The sequence below is a fragment of the Cynocephalus volans genome, chromosome 5, assembly GCF_027409185.1.
Source record: "Cynocephalus volans isolate mCynVol1 chromosome 5, mCynVol1.pri, whole genome shotgun sequence".
NCBI classification, from domain to species: domain Eukaryota; kingdom Metazoa; phylum Chordata; class Mammalia; order Dermoptera; family Cynocephalidae; genus Cynocephalus; species Cynocephalus volans.
Window position 1 is genome coordinate 47,942,473 of NC_084464.1, and position 13,414 is coordinate 47,955,886.

The following is a 13,414-nucleotide window of genomic DNA, read 5'->3' on the forward strand; positions in this document are numbered from 1 at the left end:
AGTATGGTGCTGACAACACCAAGTCAAGGGTTAAGATCCCCTTACCAGTCATCTTTAAAAAAAAAAAAAGAAAGAAAAAAAGAATCTGGCTCCCAGTTACACGTGCTATTTCTGTTGGAGCCACCACCTTCTTCCATCCCCCAAGCTCCAGACCATGGTCTTTACGTCTCTTTTACTTTCATATCCAGGCAGATATCAAGGTCTTTTGAGTCTTCTTTCCTGCTGTTCCTCTCTCCTCTCCTCTCTGAATCATTTGCCAGAAGGACTGTTAATGCTTTCAGGATTAAAACCAACTCCAAGTAGTCTCCCACCTCCAATCCCAACGCAGACCTGCCCCTAAGCCCTGGGCAAGGTGCTCATTACAGAGCCACCTCCAAATGCATCCCCATCACAGCTCTGTCACACCGTGTCTTGGCTACCTGGAAACAGCACACAGGGGTTAAGAACACAGATTCTAGAGCCAGCCTGCCTCGGTCTAAATCCTGGTTCTACCACCAGCTGCTGGTAAGATGCTGGGCAAATGACTTAATCTCTCTGGGCCTCAGTTTCCTTACCTGTGAGATGTAGATAGTATTAGTACCTCCTTCTGAGGAGGTGCAATTGCTGGGAGGATTAAATTAGCTCATGTACATAAAGCACTTGGAGCAGAGCCTGGCCCATGGTTCAGTGCTGCAGAAGCCTTTGTTATTATTATGATCTGTCTCCCCACTGGCCTGAGGGCAGCCTGAGAGGGAGGCTTGGGTGTGATAGCTCCATCTGCCCCCACAGCACCCAACATAGTGCCCAGCGTCTGGTTGGCTTGGAAGATGGTGGCTGCGGGATTAAACTGAGTATGTTCTGTGAGGTTCCCAGAGGTGCCTCGGAAGGAGAGCGACAGTGTCTCGTTTTCCTGCACAAGGCCCTCCCTCTCCAGCCCTGGAGGGCTCCCAGTGCCGGTACCTCCTGAGTGGCAGTTGGGTACGTGGGTTACACCAGGGCTGGGAGTGGGGAAGTCCTGCTTGCTCCCGAGCCAGCAAGACACACCTACCCTCCTCGATTAACGCCACTGTCAGTCAAATCATGTGTCCCTGGGCACAGAGAACGGCCGAGCTGCTGGCCATCCCGGAGGGAGATGAGGCAGACACTCAGCCCCCTGCCTGGGCTCTCCCTCCCACCAAGCACTCACCTCCTCCAATGGCCCCCGGTGAGGCCGGGCCTCTGAGCCCCTCCCTAGAGATGCAGGGTTGTGGGGGACAGCTGGGCCCCAAACAACCTCAGGGCAATTGTGCTGGGACCCCCAATTCCTTCCACCCTGTGAGACTTTAACTGCACGCTCCCCATCCCCCTACCTTGAATTTCCCCTCACTTCCTCTCCATCTCTCTCCATCCCAACCATTCTTCCCACCCCCCTGCCCTCAGGACCCCCCTCTCCTGACCTGCCAGCCTTCCCTGAGCCTCCAACCAGACTGTCCTCCCATCCCTCGCCCGCTCCAGACCCCAGGACCCAGTTGGACGTGTACCAGGGGTTTGTTTAACTGGAATGCTCATTTCTGTCCCCAGTCTTGTTTTGCACAATTATTTAGCTATTTAAAATACATGTGCACATCTGCACTCTCTGTGGTCAGACTACAAGCTCCCTGAAGATGGAAATGTGGCTACATTCCCTGAATGCAGCATGGCTAGAGGCACGTGCTGGGTACATGGGAGGGACTCAGTGACCACCTGTGGAACAGACTGTGGCTTTCCTGTCCCAGCAAAGAGGCAGGAAAAGAAGCCACCTTATGTATCAGATCAGTAGCCTGAAGGTTTTCTTGGAGGGAAACAGAGGTGCCTAGAGGTGACTCCCCCCCACAACCAGCACACATACCCTGACAGTGGCCACTGTGAGCAGGTTCCCGGGCACCCCCAAGGTGTCTGTTCTCAAGCCCCAGCGTTCCTGTCAGAGTGGCCGGCAGAGGCCCAGCTTCCCCAAGGCTGCCCGGGCAGCCTGCAAGCCCCCTGCCTGCTCACCCACCTGAGCTGCAGCAGTCGCCAGGAAACCGGGGTGGGTTCTTGTAACTTCACCTCGTCAAATATGATCCTACAGCTCCCATCTGATGTGGCCCCTCACTCTCTCCCGGCACGTACCACAATTTGTAATTATGTGTTTTTTTTGGTGTGATTACTGGATTAATGTCTGTGCGCCACCAGCATGTAAACTGCACGAGGTGGGGTGAAGGTTGAAGACTGCGTGTTTGTTCCCTGCTGATCTCCCAGCATCTGGAGCGCTTCCTGGCCCACGACAGGGTTCAATCAACATTTGAGGACAAGATGCTGACTTTGGCATTTTCTGTGCACCAGAGCCTCCTTGTGAAGGCTGTGTCATGGGAGCTTCAAAGCAGCCCTATGCGGCAGGCAGACATTTAATACCCATTCCACAGATAAGGAAACTGAAGGTCTCACAGGTCAAAGCTCACCCAGGTTGACAATGCTTTTTAGTCACAGAGTCAGGATTAGAAACCAGGTATCTGGTATCTACACCCAACAATCTACACTCAAATGATGATGATGATGACAACGACAGCTGACAAGTAGTCATATGAGTAGGCTATGTTGAAACAAAGAACCCCACAAGTTCTTTGCACCCCATCCCCTCACCCCCTATTTATGGCAGTGAGGCTGGCAGGGAGCATCCCTGGGATTCTGACTCCCCACAGTCCACTGGTCGGCAGTTGGGTCTGGTGGGGACTAGCTGCCTCTGCCTGCATGTAGGCCCCCCGTGCTGCCCCCACCGCCACCTGCCCCTGCACTGGGAACAATGAAAAGGCAAGCTGCTGAGCTCCAGGCCTGGGCACCTGGGACACCCATCTGGGTTTCCCTGGAATCCCAGCCACCCCCCAGCCCCAAAGCCTTGGGAGTTTCCTAGCATTGTGGATGCCAGACAGGGAAGGACGAGGTGGAGCAGGGTGGGGACAGGAGCGTGTGAGGCCATGACAGGGAGATAGGGAAGGAGCAGGGAGGCTCTTCAGGTCCCACGCTGTGCGGAGCACCCACTGCATACGTCCAGAAGGCCCCATTTGTACCAGTGGGACTGACCACATTGATATGAACTTGGCGAGGTCACAGGTACGGGAGGAAAAAAGAAGGGACGTTTTCTTATCTCACCGATCATAGTCCCCGTTGCAGAGGGCTCTCACAGGAATGGAGAACGTTTGCCAAACTGGGTTTAGGGTGTTTTTCATGACCTCAGTCTTGTGGCAAATGGTGAACCTGGTGAAGAAGAGAGGGAAAGACTGTCAGACCTGGACCCAAGGAAGGCAGAAGCCAGGTCAACATAGGAGCCAGCTGGTTGACATCTCCAGTTGCCAGACACTGGAAACTGTGGCTTCAAAAGGTGAGGAGCTGCCTCCCGCTTAGCAGCAGCCAGGCTGAAACTAGGAAGGCATTTCCTGGTGATGCTGCGGGGAGGGTTCCTGCACCAGGTGGGGACCTGGACTGAGGGCACAAGTCCTGGAGTAAGTGTCAGGAGATCTCAGTTCTGGCCCCTGCTCTGGGGCTAACTCACTGTGTGACCTTGAGCCAACCCTTCCCTCTCTGGGCCTCCATTTCCTTCCCTGTAAACCCAGGGAGTTGGCCTCTGTCAAAGATTCTTCATCCGAGATCCATGGAAGGATGTGTGGATGGACTATAGGGGTCTGTGAACCCCTGAAATTGCAGGTGAATTTGGGTGTATGAGTTACGTATGCCTGCTGCTCCCCGTGCCTGGAACATTCTCTTCCCCATTTCCATCTTCAAGGGCCACGCCCTCACTACCTTCAGGTCGAATGTCATTTCTGTGAAACCTCCCTGACTACCATATCTAAAACTTACAATCCCCTGGTCCCCTGACTCTGACATCCCCTAGTGTCCTTCCACCCCTTTTAAAAAATTTCATTTGCGGGGCCGGCTCATGGCTCGCTCGGGAGAGTGCGGTGCTGATAACACCATGGCCACGGGTTCAGATCCCTATATAGGGATGGCCGGTTAGCTCACTTGGGAGAGTGTGGTGCTAACACCAAGTCAAGGGCTAAGATTCCCTTACCAGTCATCTTTAAAAATAAAATAAAATGAAATAAAATAAAATTTCATTTGTCACCATTTGACATTTGGACACAGCCTTTTTTTTTTTCTTCCTTATTTGTTCTGTTTATGATCTGTTCTAAAACATATGCTCTATAAGATCAAAGATTTTTGTCTTTTTTGATCACTGGTATATCCCTAGAGCCTGGAACAGTGTCTAGCACTTAGCAGGTATTCAATAATTTTTTAAAAATGAATCAATGAATAAATGTATTTTCCAGGGGAGAGTTTCCTTAGCTTTCACTGTCATTTCAACCTAATGAAACTCAAGCCCTGACTTAGATGATCTCTAAGACCCTTTCAGCTTTTCCAGTCTGAATCCATGAACCTGCTTTGTGAACTAAAAGTGCAGAATTGGCTTGTCCCAGCTGGGCCCCAGTCCACTGTCCCTGCCCACTCCCCACACCACACCTGGCTGCCCCATCCTGGAAGCCAGCCCTGCCACATGCATGGGCAGCCCGGAACAGAGCTGGGCTGCAGCAGGGGCCTCTCTCCAAGATCTCCCAGCATCTGCCCCAGCGACATTCCGGCTTGGAAAGGTCACCCAGGAAGTGCCTCGGCTCCGCCCACGCCCACACAGCCTGTGCCATTTCTTCTCTGGCAGTTTTCAAGTCAAAATGTCATTCCTGTCACTGTGGCTCAGCGTTTCTCTCCTCTGCTCTTTCTCACCCACCCACTGGAGTGTGGAGATACATGTGGGAGACCTCACCACACACCCCGGAGCTGGTGGTGAGGACAGGAAGGGGAAGGGGGCATGAGGGGCCGCAGCTGCCCCTGGCTGGGGCAGGCTGGCAGGGCAGCAGGAGGCTGGGGGTGAGTGTGGGGGGCCCGAGGGATAACAAGGCGCAGCGACTGGGTGGTGAAGGGAGGGAGGATCACATTGCACAGAAGCCTTTCTGGGCTCCAAGGACCTCCTGCCCTGGAATGGTCACACAGACCTGTGGGACCCTCCCCAGCCTCCCCTTCTCCTTTGACAGCCAAACTTCCTGACCAGGTCTTCTAAGCTATTAGCCCAATTTCCCCCCTGCTTGTTCCTTCCTGGACCCTGTGCAGTCTGATTTCTGCAGACTCTTGCCTGGAGCTGCTTTCCTTAAGCTCCCCCAAGCCTCCCATGACCACAGGCCCCTTGACTCCTCTGCTGCACTTGCCATGGTGGAGGGGCCAAGCCCTCGTGTGGAAATAGTCCCTGTGGTCATCTCAGTGCTCAACTCATTTTGACACATATTCAGGGCATGGTGCAGGAGACGTTACCCAACGCAGTCAGACATGTGGGTTCTAGTCCCAGGGTCACTACTTACTAGCTGTGCATCCCTGGGCAAGTGACTTTCCCTCTCTGAGCTTTCCTCTCATTGTAAAATGGAGATAAGAACAGTAGCTAATGCTGGCAGGTCCTGTTCTAATTACACATATTAACTCACTTAATCATTGCAGTGACCCTGCAAGAGAGGTGCTGCAATCACCTCCACTGTACACACAAGGACACTGGGCTGCAAAGACGTCACAGCTGCACTGGCCAAAATGGTAGCTACTGGCCACATGTGGTTAGTTAAGCTTAATTAAAATAAAATGAAATGAAAAACTCAGTTCCTCAGTCGCACTAGCCCCATTTCAGTGTTCAACAGCCACATGTGGGTAGTGGCTACCACACTGGGTAGCAAGACACAGAACATTTCCATCATCCCAGAAAGTGCTACTGGGTTGGAGACTTGCCTGAGTTACTCAGCTAATAACTGGCAGTGCCAGGCCAGGACCTGGCGGGCGGCCTGGCCGAGCCACTTCACCGCCACATTCTGACTCCCAGATGAATTACCTGCATTAGACAAGACAAGGTCGATGCAGCTCCAGGAGCACGGCAGGTGCTCCGTGGACACTTCCTTTCCTGTCCCTCCTCCGTGGTGGGCACAACAGTTCACTCTCCTGCTTCCCACACTGACCTTCCTTCCATCCTCCTCCTGACGGGGGTGTCTCCTGACCTTCCACTCTTCTCTCCTCAAACCCTTGGTGACCACCCTGTTCTCACCAGTTCGGCTTCTGTCCCTTCACAGCTGCCAAGTGGTGGGCCTCCGGATCAGTTTTTCCAGTGTCCCATGGGATCTCCCCTAGGGGATCAGTGTCCTGCCCCCCAGAGAGCTCCAGCCCCCACTTCAAGTAAAACTTGCCCCCAAATAGACTCCTGTTGCCTCTGCCATCTGACCAGCTCCTTCACCATTTCCAACACTCTGCGTTCCTGGGGTTCACTATCAGGGATGGGGCTAGTGGACAGTCCCTATCCAAACTCTGCCTAGTGAGGTCTCCGTGCTGTCCTTTTGCCCCCATGCTCCCTTCCCCCAGCATTTCCACTGCAGGGCTCGAGCTCTGGGCGCTGGCAGCACCTCCCACCTGCTCACCGTGTCAGTCACGAGGCTCTCCCTCTCCCTGCCCCCTCCCCATCCATCCTACACATCACCCTGCTAGAACAACCATTCGCAAACACCCTTTGCAATGCACCCATCTCCTGCTCCGAAATCCACCCCCACCCTCCTGGCCAGCGGGACAAGGCCGGTGTGCCCCTGGCTCTGTCTCTCTGCAGGGAACTGGTGTGGACACCCGAACAACACTCAGACCTTTTCCTCCCCCACCTCAAGTCAAAGCAAAGTCAACAAGAATTATTTAAAGAATGCTATGCTGCTGAGAGTCCTTTGGTGAGACTAAGACTCCTTTTGTTATGCAAATGATCATACCTAATTTCCCTTGTTTTGCATGTTCAGGTTTAAAAATCAGTTTTCCCTTGAACTGAAACACGCCTCCTCCCCACTGCTCCCCTGCCTCCAAGACACACACATACACACACACCCAGAATTTCAGAATCAAGGGGCTTTCAGAGAAGTCCCTTCTCTGGCCTGTTATTCTTCCCTGTTCCCCCAGCCCCACCCCATGGACCCATTTTCTTCCTCTCCTTCAAATCCTGCTTCCAAGTTCTCCTTCTCCAGCAGCGTTTTTCTAATTAACCTCCCTGGCCCCATCATTTCCTCATTCTGCAGAATCCCAGCCATAAGTGGCCACAGCCTCCCAGAACTGCTGTGCTTAAAGAGACCGTGGAGACTACCTAATCCAGTTGGTTCATTTTACAGATAAGAAAACAGGCCCAGAGAGGAGGCATAACTTGCCCAGGTTCACACAGCAGGTTGGAGGGGAGAACCTAGGTCCCCAGACCCTTAACCCAGAATCCTTCTCTGTGTTTATTGCTGACCTACATTTGCCAGCGTGTTGCATATGCTCCCATCATATTGCGGGTGGCTTCTACAGTGGGAAGAGGACAGCAGGAAATAGGGGCTTCAAAGATGTCTGGAGTTTTGAGTAAAGCCTATGGCAGAGTGTGGGGCCAGGTGGGGGAAAGGGTCCAGATTTGCCATGATGAGTGTGCAGTAGTGGCGGACATGACGGGGTGTTCAGAGGGCTGTGGACAGAGGGGACTGGGCTTGGAGATAGACTGATTTGTACAGGAGAATGAAGGGACTCTCAGAATGGTCCTGTGGGAGACTGGGCCCTCATTCCCCCAACCCTCGACATACCTAGCACCCACCATTGCTAAGACCCTCAGAATGGCACTGCCAGCTCAGAGTCTGCTCCCAAACCCCACCAGCCCTGTCTACGTGGTCAGGGCACTACCCTGGAACCCCAGACTTCCACCCCGCCCCCTCCAGGGAGGCAGCAGAAGGAGCTGGACCACCCTGCCTGGCAAATCACCACAACCCACCCATCCCTGGCCTCAGAAGGGACTGAGAAAGCACAGAGTGCGAGCGGCGCCAGCAAACTCACGTTCCATCCTCATTGCTTCTGTAGAACACCAAGAAGGGATCAGACTTCCCAAAGAAATCCTTCTTGTCCAGCTTGTTGGCACAGAACTGCATTGTGGCGACATCCTGGGAGAAGGAAGGAGAACAGGGGACGTGAGGCAGGAGAAGAGGGGAAAAATAGCCCCAGGACCTGGCAAACATGAGGACTCCAGGTACCAACTTGGTCAGAAAGGGCAGCATCTTACACCTGCCCAGCACCGAGTGCCGGCCCTGGGCTAACACTTTAGACTTTTGTCCTCAAACAGCCCCACCCAGTGGGCCCAGAGGGTCAGCTGGGTGGTGAAGCAGGTGGATTCTGGAGCTGCCTCTGTTTGAATCCTAGCTCAGCCACTTTCCAGCTGTGTGACTCGGGCGAGGTAGGCAACCTCTCCCTCTCGCAGCCTCAGCTGTGATTCACAGGACTAAACTAGACGAGGACTAAACTAGACGAGGGGTGTGAAGTGCTCAGCACAGTGCAGGCACGTGGCAACCCCTTGAAGAATGCTAACACACATGATTTCATTAGTCGTTGGCCGAGTGGCTCAGAAAGGTGAAATGACCAACCAAGGCCACTCTGAGCTTGGGTCCACTAACCCCAAGTCGCGGTTCCTAGAGAAAGCCCCTGCTGAAGCACCTCCTTCACACCCGCTCACTCACGAGAGGCCCACCCCATGCTCTGAGGTAGACACAGCAGGGACCATGGCGCGTTTTATAGCTAAGAAGCCAAAGGCTCAGAGTAGAGAGTGATTTCCTCAAGTTCATGACAAAGCAGAGCCCAGTTTCTGACTCTCCAGACCAGTTCACTGCTCCAGCTGACCCAACACATACTCCAAGACTGCAAAGCAGGTGTCCAGGCCCTGGTGAGGATTGCCAGACCCCCCGCCCTCTCATGGCCTCCAGTCCCTGAGTTCACTATCGCCAACAGGGCACTGGCCAACAGAGAGGCCCCATGTCCTCCTCTTCACTCATCCCCCATGTGGCCTCTGCAAATTGAAAACTCTGTGTCCTGACAAATCAGCTTCAAACTGGCCAGAGCTCGGGGCTCTGTCTTAGAGACCGTGGGGCCTGGCCTGCTCTCGAGGGCCAGGGCCTGTGGGGAAGTCTCTCAGCATCCCCACACCGCCCCTTCCTCTTACTGTGTGTGGGGGTCTTGAGATCAGTGACCCACAGCCCAGGGAGGACGAAAATGATGGCAGAGATAAAGATGCCACCTCCCATGAGGCTGAAGGACACAGTCAAAAGGTCGGGTAGTGGTTATGGTGGTAAAACAGTTAAGAATATGGTCACTTCAGCCCGATCCCTCACTAGCTATGTGACCTAGAGCGAGTTACTCACACCCTCTGTGCTCAGTTTCGTCACCTGCAAAACAGGGGTGATGGCAGTGCCAACCTCACAGGCTTGTGCGGATAAAGTGAGTTAATAGGAGCACAGGACTGTGAACGGTGTAGGCACACACTGAGTGCCGTGCGCATGTGAACTATGATGAGGATGATGATTTGAACACTTCTCCCCTCCCCTATACACGTATGTGTGGCCTGTGTCCCTGCCCCACCCCCACCTGCACCACCTCACATACGTTCCCTCAAGGACATCTGATGACAACAAGCCCAGCATCCCTCCATCCGTTCCCTCACTCATTCATTCAACAGTCATTTATTAGATACCATCTGTGTGGGCCAGTCACCGAGCTCAGCAGCATACATCCCTTACCATATTTAGCCCCCAAAATAATCCTTTGTCACTTCTTACAAATGAGAAAGCTGGGGGGCCGGCCCGTGGCTCACTCAGGAGAGTGCGGTCCTGATAACACCAAGGCCCCGAGTTCGGATCCCATATAGGGATGGCCGGTTAGCTCACTGGGTGAGCTTGGTGCTGACAACACCAAGTCAAGGGTTAAGATACCCTTACCAGTCATCTTTAAAAAAAAAAAAGAAAGAAAGAAAGAAAGCTGGGGTCAGAGAAGTTAGGTAACCTGCCCAAGATCACCAGTTGCGAAGTGGCAGAGCAGAAATTCAAACACATAAAAACTGATTTCAAAGTCCTGCCTCTTCCAGCACACCACTCTACCTCCCTGCGAGACAGTGAATTACATTTCACCACACCCACTTCCCTGTTTTCTTTAGAACTGGCTGATTTCTTTAGACTCTGAGCTTGTATGGGCAGGAAGGAGCTGCGCTCTGGTTACCTGGGATGGAAGTGTCTACTTAACAGGAGGTTCTGAGGACAGGCACAAGGACGTGCCCAGGTGATGATGGCTTTTATTATGTCTCTCATCATTGCCCATGAGAGAAGGAGAAGGAAGCTGGACTGGGGGCTCCCAAAGCCCTAGAAATGCCAAGAATCCTAGAGCCTCCAGAGAACTCTAGGGCTTCAGGCCTGCAATAAGAGAATGGCTGCCTTACTAAGCACTTACTAGATCCTGGCACTGTGTTAAGCCTCCATACCTCATACAATCATATGGAGTAACTCCTCTAGTTTCCCCATTTTACAGATGAGGAAACTGAGGCTTTCAGAGATTAAGTCATGTGTCCAAAGTCACACAGTTAGTAACCCAGGCAGTCAGACTTCAGAATTTTCACTCTTAGCTGTCCAGAAAAATCCCTAGGCTCCTAAGGTATTAGGGCAGGCACACTCGCCCCAGGAGACAGTTCCAATCTCATCCCATGGCGGATGGAAGGAACACTTTAAATGCCTCCCTAAGGAGCCCCGTGCCATGGCCTGGAAAAGGAAGAGGACTAGGACCTGGTGGGCTCCTCCCAGGACTGGCTATATAAATTTCAGGGCCCAGTGCAAAAGGAAAATGTGAGACCCTCTGTTCAAAAAGAATTAAGAAATTTCAAGATAGTGATAGCAGAGCATTAAACCAAGTGTGCAGGGCCCCTGTGTGACTGCAGAGGTCGCATGCCCATGAGCTGGCCCTGGCTCCTTCCCACAGGGGCAACCTGCAGAGGCACCAGAAACCACTGAGAGAAGGCCAGACTCTGCTCAGGAGAGTGAAGGGAACAGCCCCAGCAAGGAGTCAGAGCTCTGAATTCCAGTCCTTGCTCTGTACAGCCTTGGGCAAGTTACGCAAGCTCTCTGAGCCTTGGTTTCCTCACCGGTGAAGTGACATGCTGGATGGGATGACCACCACAGTTCTTTTAAGCTGGACAGTGTAGGATTTTGTGTTGATGCCACATGGAGAATCCTGGAGCAGGACAGCAGGTGGGGAACACCAGAAAAGCCAGTCCTCGTGGGGAGGGCTGGCACTGAGGGGACAGTCCGGAAATCCAGGGTCCCTTCAGCCTCCCTAGACATGGTTTGGTTGTTATCATAGTGGCTTCACATACCCAGAGGTCACCTGTATGGCACTCTCACCCGAATGAGCACAAGTGAGCTGCCCATGACATGCTCAAACTATAAAATACATACATTTGAAACCACCAAAACAGATGCCACAAAATCCTGGAGCAGAGGCTCTTATTTTTGCCTCCTAGGAGAACCCCTCAGTGCTCTGCAAGATCAAGAAGGGGGTAGAAATATTAGAAAAAAAAAAAAAAACAAATGCAAGAACTTGATAGACCATAATTTCCAGGGCTATTCAGTGCCCCACTGAGAGGGCCACTGTCCCAGCCCAGCACCTGGCTGAGAGAGAAACACAAGGCAGCCAAGGGCCACCTGGCTGGAATCCCAGCTCTGCCACCTACCAGCTGAGCAGCCTGAGGCAAGCCATTCAACCTCTCTCAGGCTTGGTAAAATGAGATCATTTAATGCCCCTGCAGGAGTGTTAGGAAGACTCAAAGCCATGGCATATGGTAAATTCTGGTCCACAGTGTCTAGCACAGAGCCTAGCGTATAAGAATAGGAGCCAGCACCTGTGGAGTGCCACCTACTACTGGGTTGAACCATAGGAAACTGCCAATAATAAACTGCCATTTGTCTATGGAAATGACAATATATGGTTCTACCTTTTATGTGCCAGGTACTATTTTTATATCTTAATTCATTTAACCCTCTAGCAACCCTATCAGGTAGGTACGGTTATTATTCCCATGTTAAAGATGAGGACACTGAGGTACAGAGAGGTTAACACCCTTGCTCAAAGCCACACAGCTAGTAAGAGCTGGGATTGGAACAAGACAGTCTGGCTCCAAAGATTGACAACTGAGATTCCAAATGATAACCCCGAATCATCAAGATAAGTTTAATTATGTTCCGTAGCCTCAGTATGAGAAGCCAGAGAAGTGTGAAATCCATTTTAGAAAGGCCTCCGTGCAAACTAGTTAAAATTTAAAAAAAAACCAGAGAGACCGTCTCTGAAATTCAGCTAACTGGAAAAATCCACCAGTGTGCTACACCTCACTCCCCACTGATGGCAGATAAGTGAGATGCTGCCAGGGGCTGGGGGCTTATTTCGTTGCTCAGCCTACCTGCCCTCATTCATAGACCCAGGAACATTCACCAAAAGCCCACTGTGATAATCTGTATTGTTGTGCCACTGTAGATAAGAGCTTCAGAGAGTTTTCTGGGCTGTAACCAAGGCAAGCCTCCTCCCTGATGGCACCCACCCCGTAGGCAAGTCCTTGACACAAGGAACGTAATTGTCTGGGACCTATGCTCTCGATCAGGTTCGGAGTTAATGTCAATAGTCATATGAACATGGCTTCCACTGCTCCCCCTCAGATGTGGGTTAGTGAATAATCAACCCCTCGATATACATGGGAAACCATGAAGCAGCTGGGGAAAGTGGCAATAAGACATGCTGGACCAGCAGGAGAACAGAGCAGCAAATTCTGGCTGAGGGTCAGAGGTTCGGCTATTTGACAGCCTTAGTCTGAGAATGGGGTTCTCTGAGCACATAAAATGCTGTTCCAAAACGAGAAGCATTGCTGGAATCAACTGCAGAGAAGATAAAGCCGCTCCTGCAATATATAATTTCCTGCAATTTCTGCCTTTCACCCTATCTTTTTAAAAAACATATTAAATTCTTCTAAAACAGCAGGATTGCCTCAATTTGCATCTCTCCACATGTTAAACGAGCTGCTTGGGAGACTACAGCAAACAGCCTTTCTCTCCAGGGTGGCCTGGCCTGCTCCAGCACCTTAGCCCACCCTGCCCCAGAAGAGGCTGTGGAGGTCAGAGGTTATGTCCAGAGGTCAGCAGGTAGGCTGAAGGCCTGGGACAGGGTAATGGCACCCAGAGGGGAGAACAGAGGGTTGCGCTGACTTGGTTCTTGCTGGCAGCTCTGAGGGTCAGAATAAGCATGCAGTGAGTACAAAACTTAAGGGTAACCCCAAATCAAAATAAGTATTTGAATGCGATATTTATAAAAATTGAGATCAATGCAAAAATCCATGATAAACAAAATATCATAAATTTAAACGAAGACACTTTACAAATGAGGCAACAGAGGCACAGAGAAGTCAATAACTCACCCAGGGTAACACAGCTGGTATGCAATAATGTTTGGTCTGTATCCAGAGCCCAAGTTCTTAACCACAGTGCCCTACCACTCACACGCTGTACCCTGAGAAGCACTTTTA

The 13,414-nt window shown here is 51.9% G+C and overlaps 1 protein-coding gene across 2 annotated transcripts in view; it reads right to left on the bottom strand.

Annotated features, from left to right (window-relative positions):
* Positions 1-13,414, bottom strand: part of CPNE5 (copine 5) — an 87,454-nt gene that overhangs the window by 27,110 nt on the left and 46,930 nt on the right. For both annotated transcript variants that reach the window (XM_063097221.1, XM_063097220.1), the window contains 2 exons: positions 7,876-7,979; positions 3,124-3,228 (listed from right to left, as the gene is read on the bottom strand). In XM_063097221.1, coding sequence (XP_062953291.1) covers positions 3,124-3,228; positions 7,876-7,979 — 209 coding nt within the window. The remainder of the gene's footprint in view (positions 1-3,123; positions 3,229-7,875; positions 7,980-13,414) is intronic.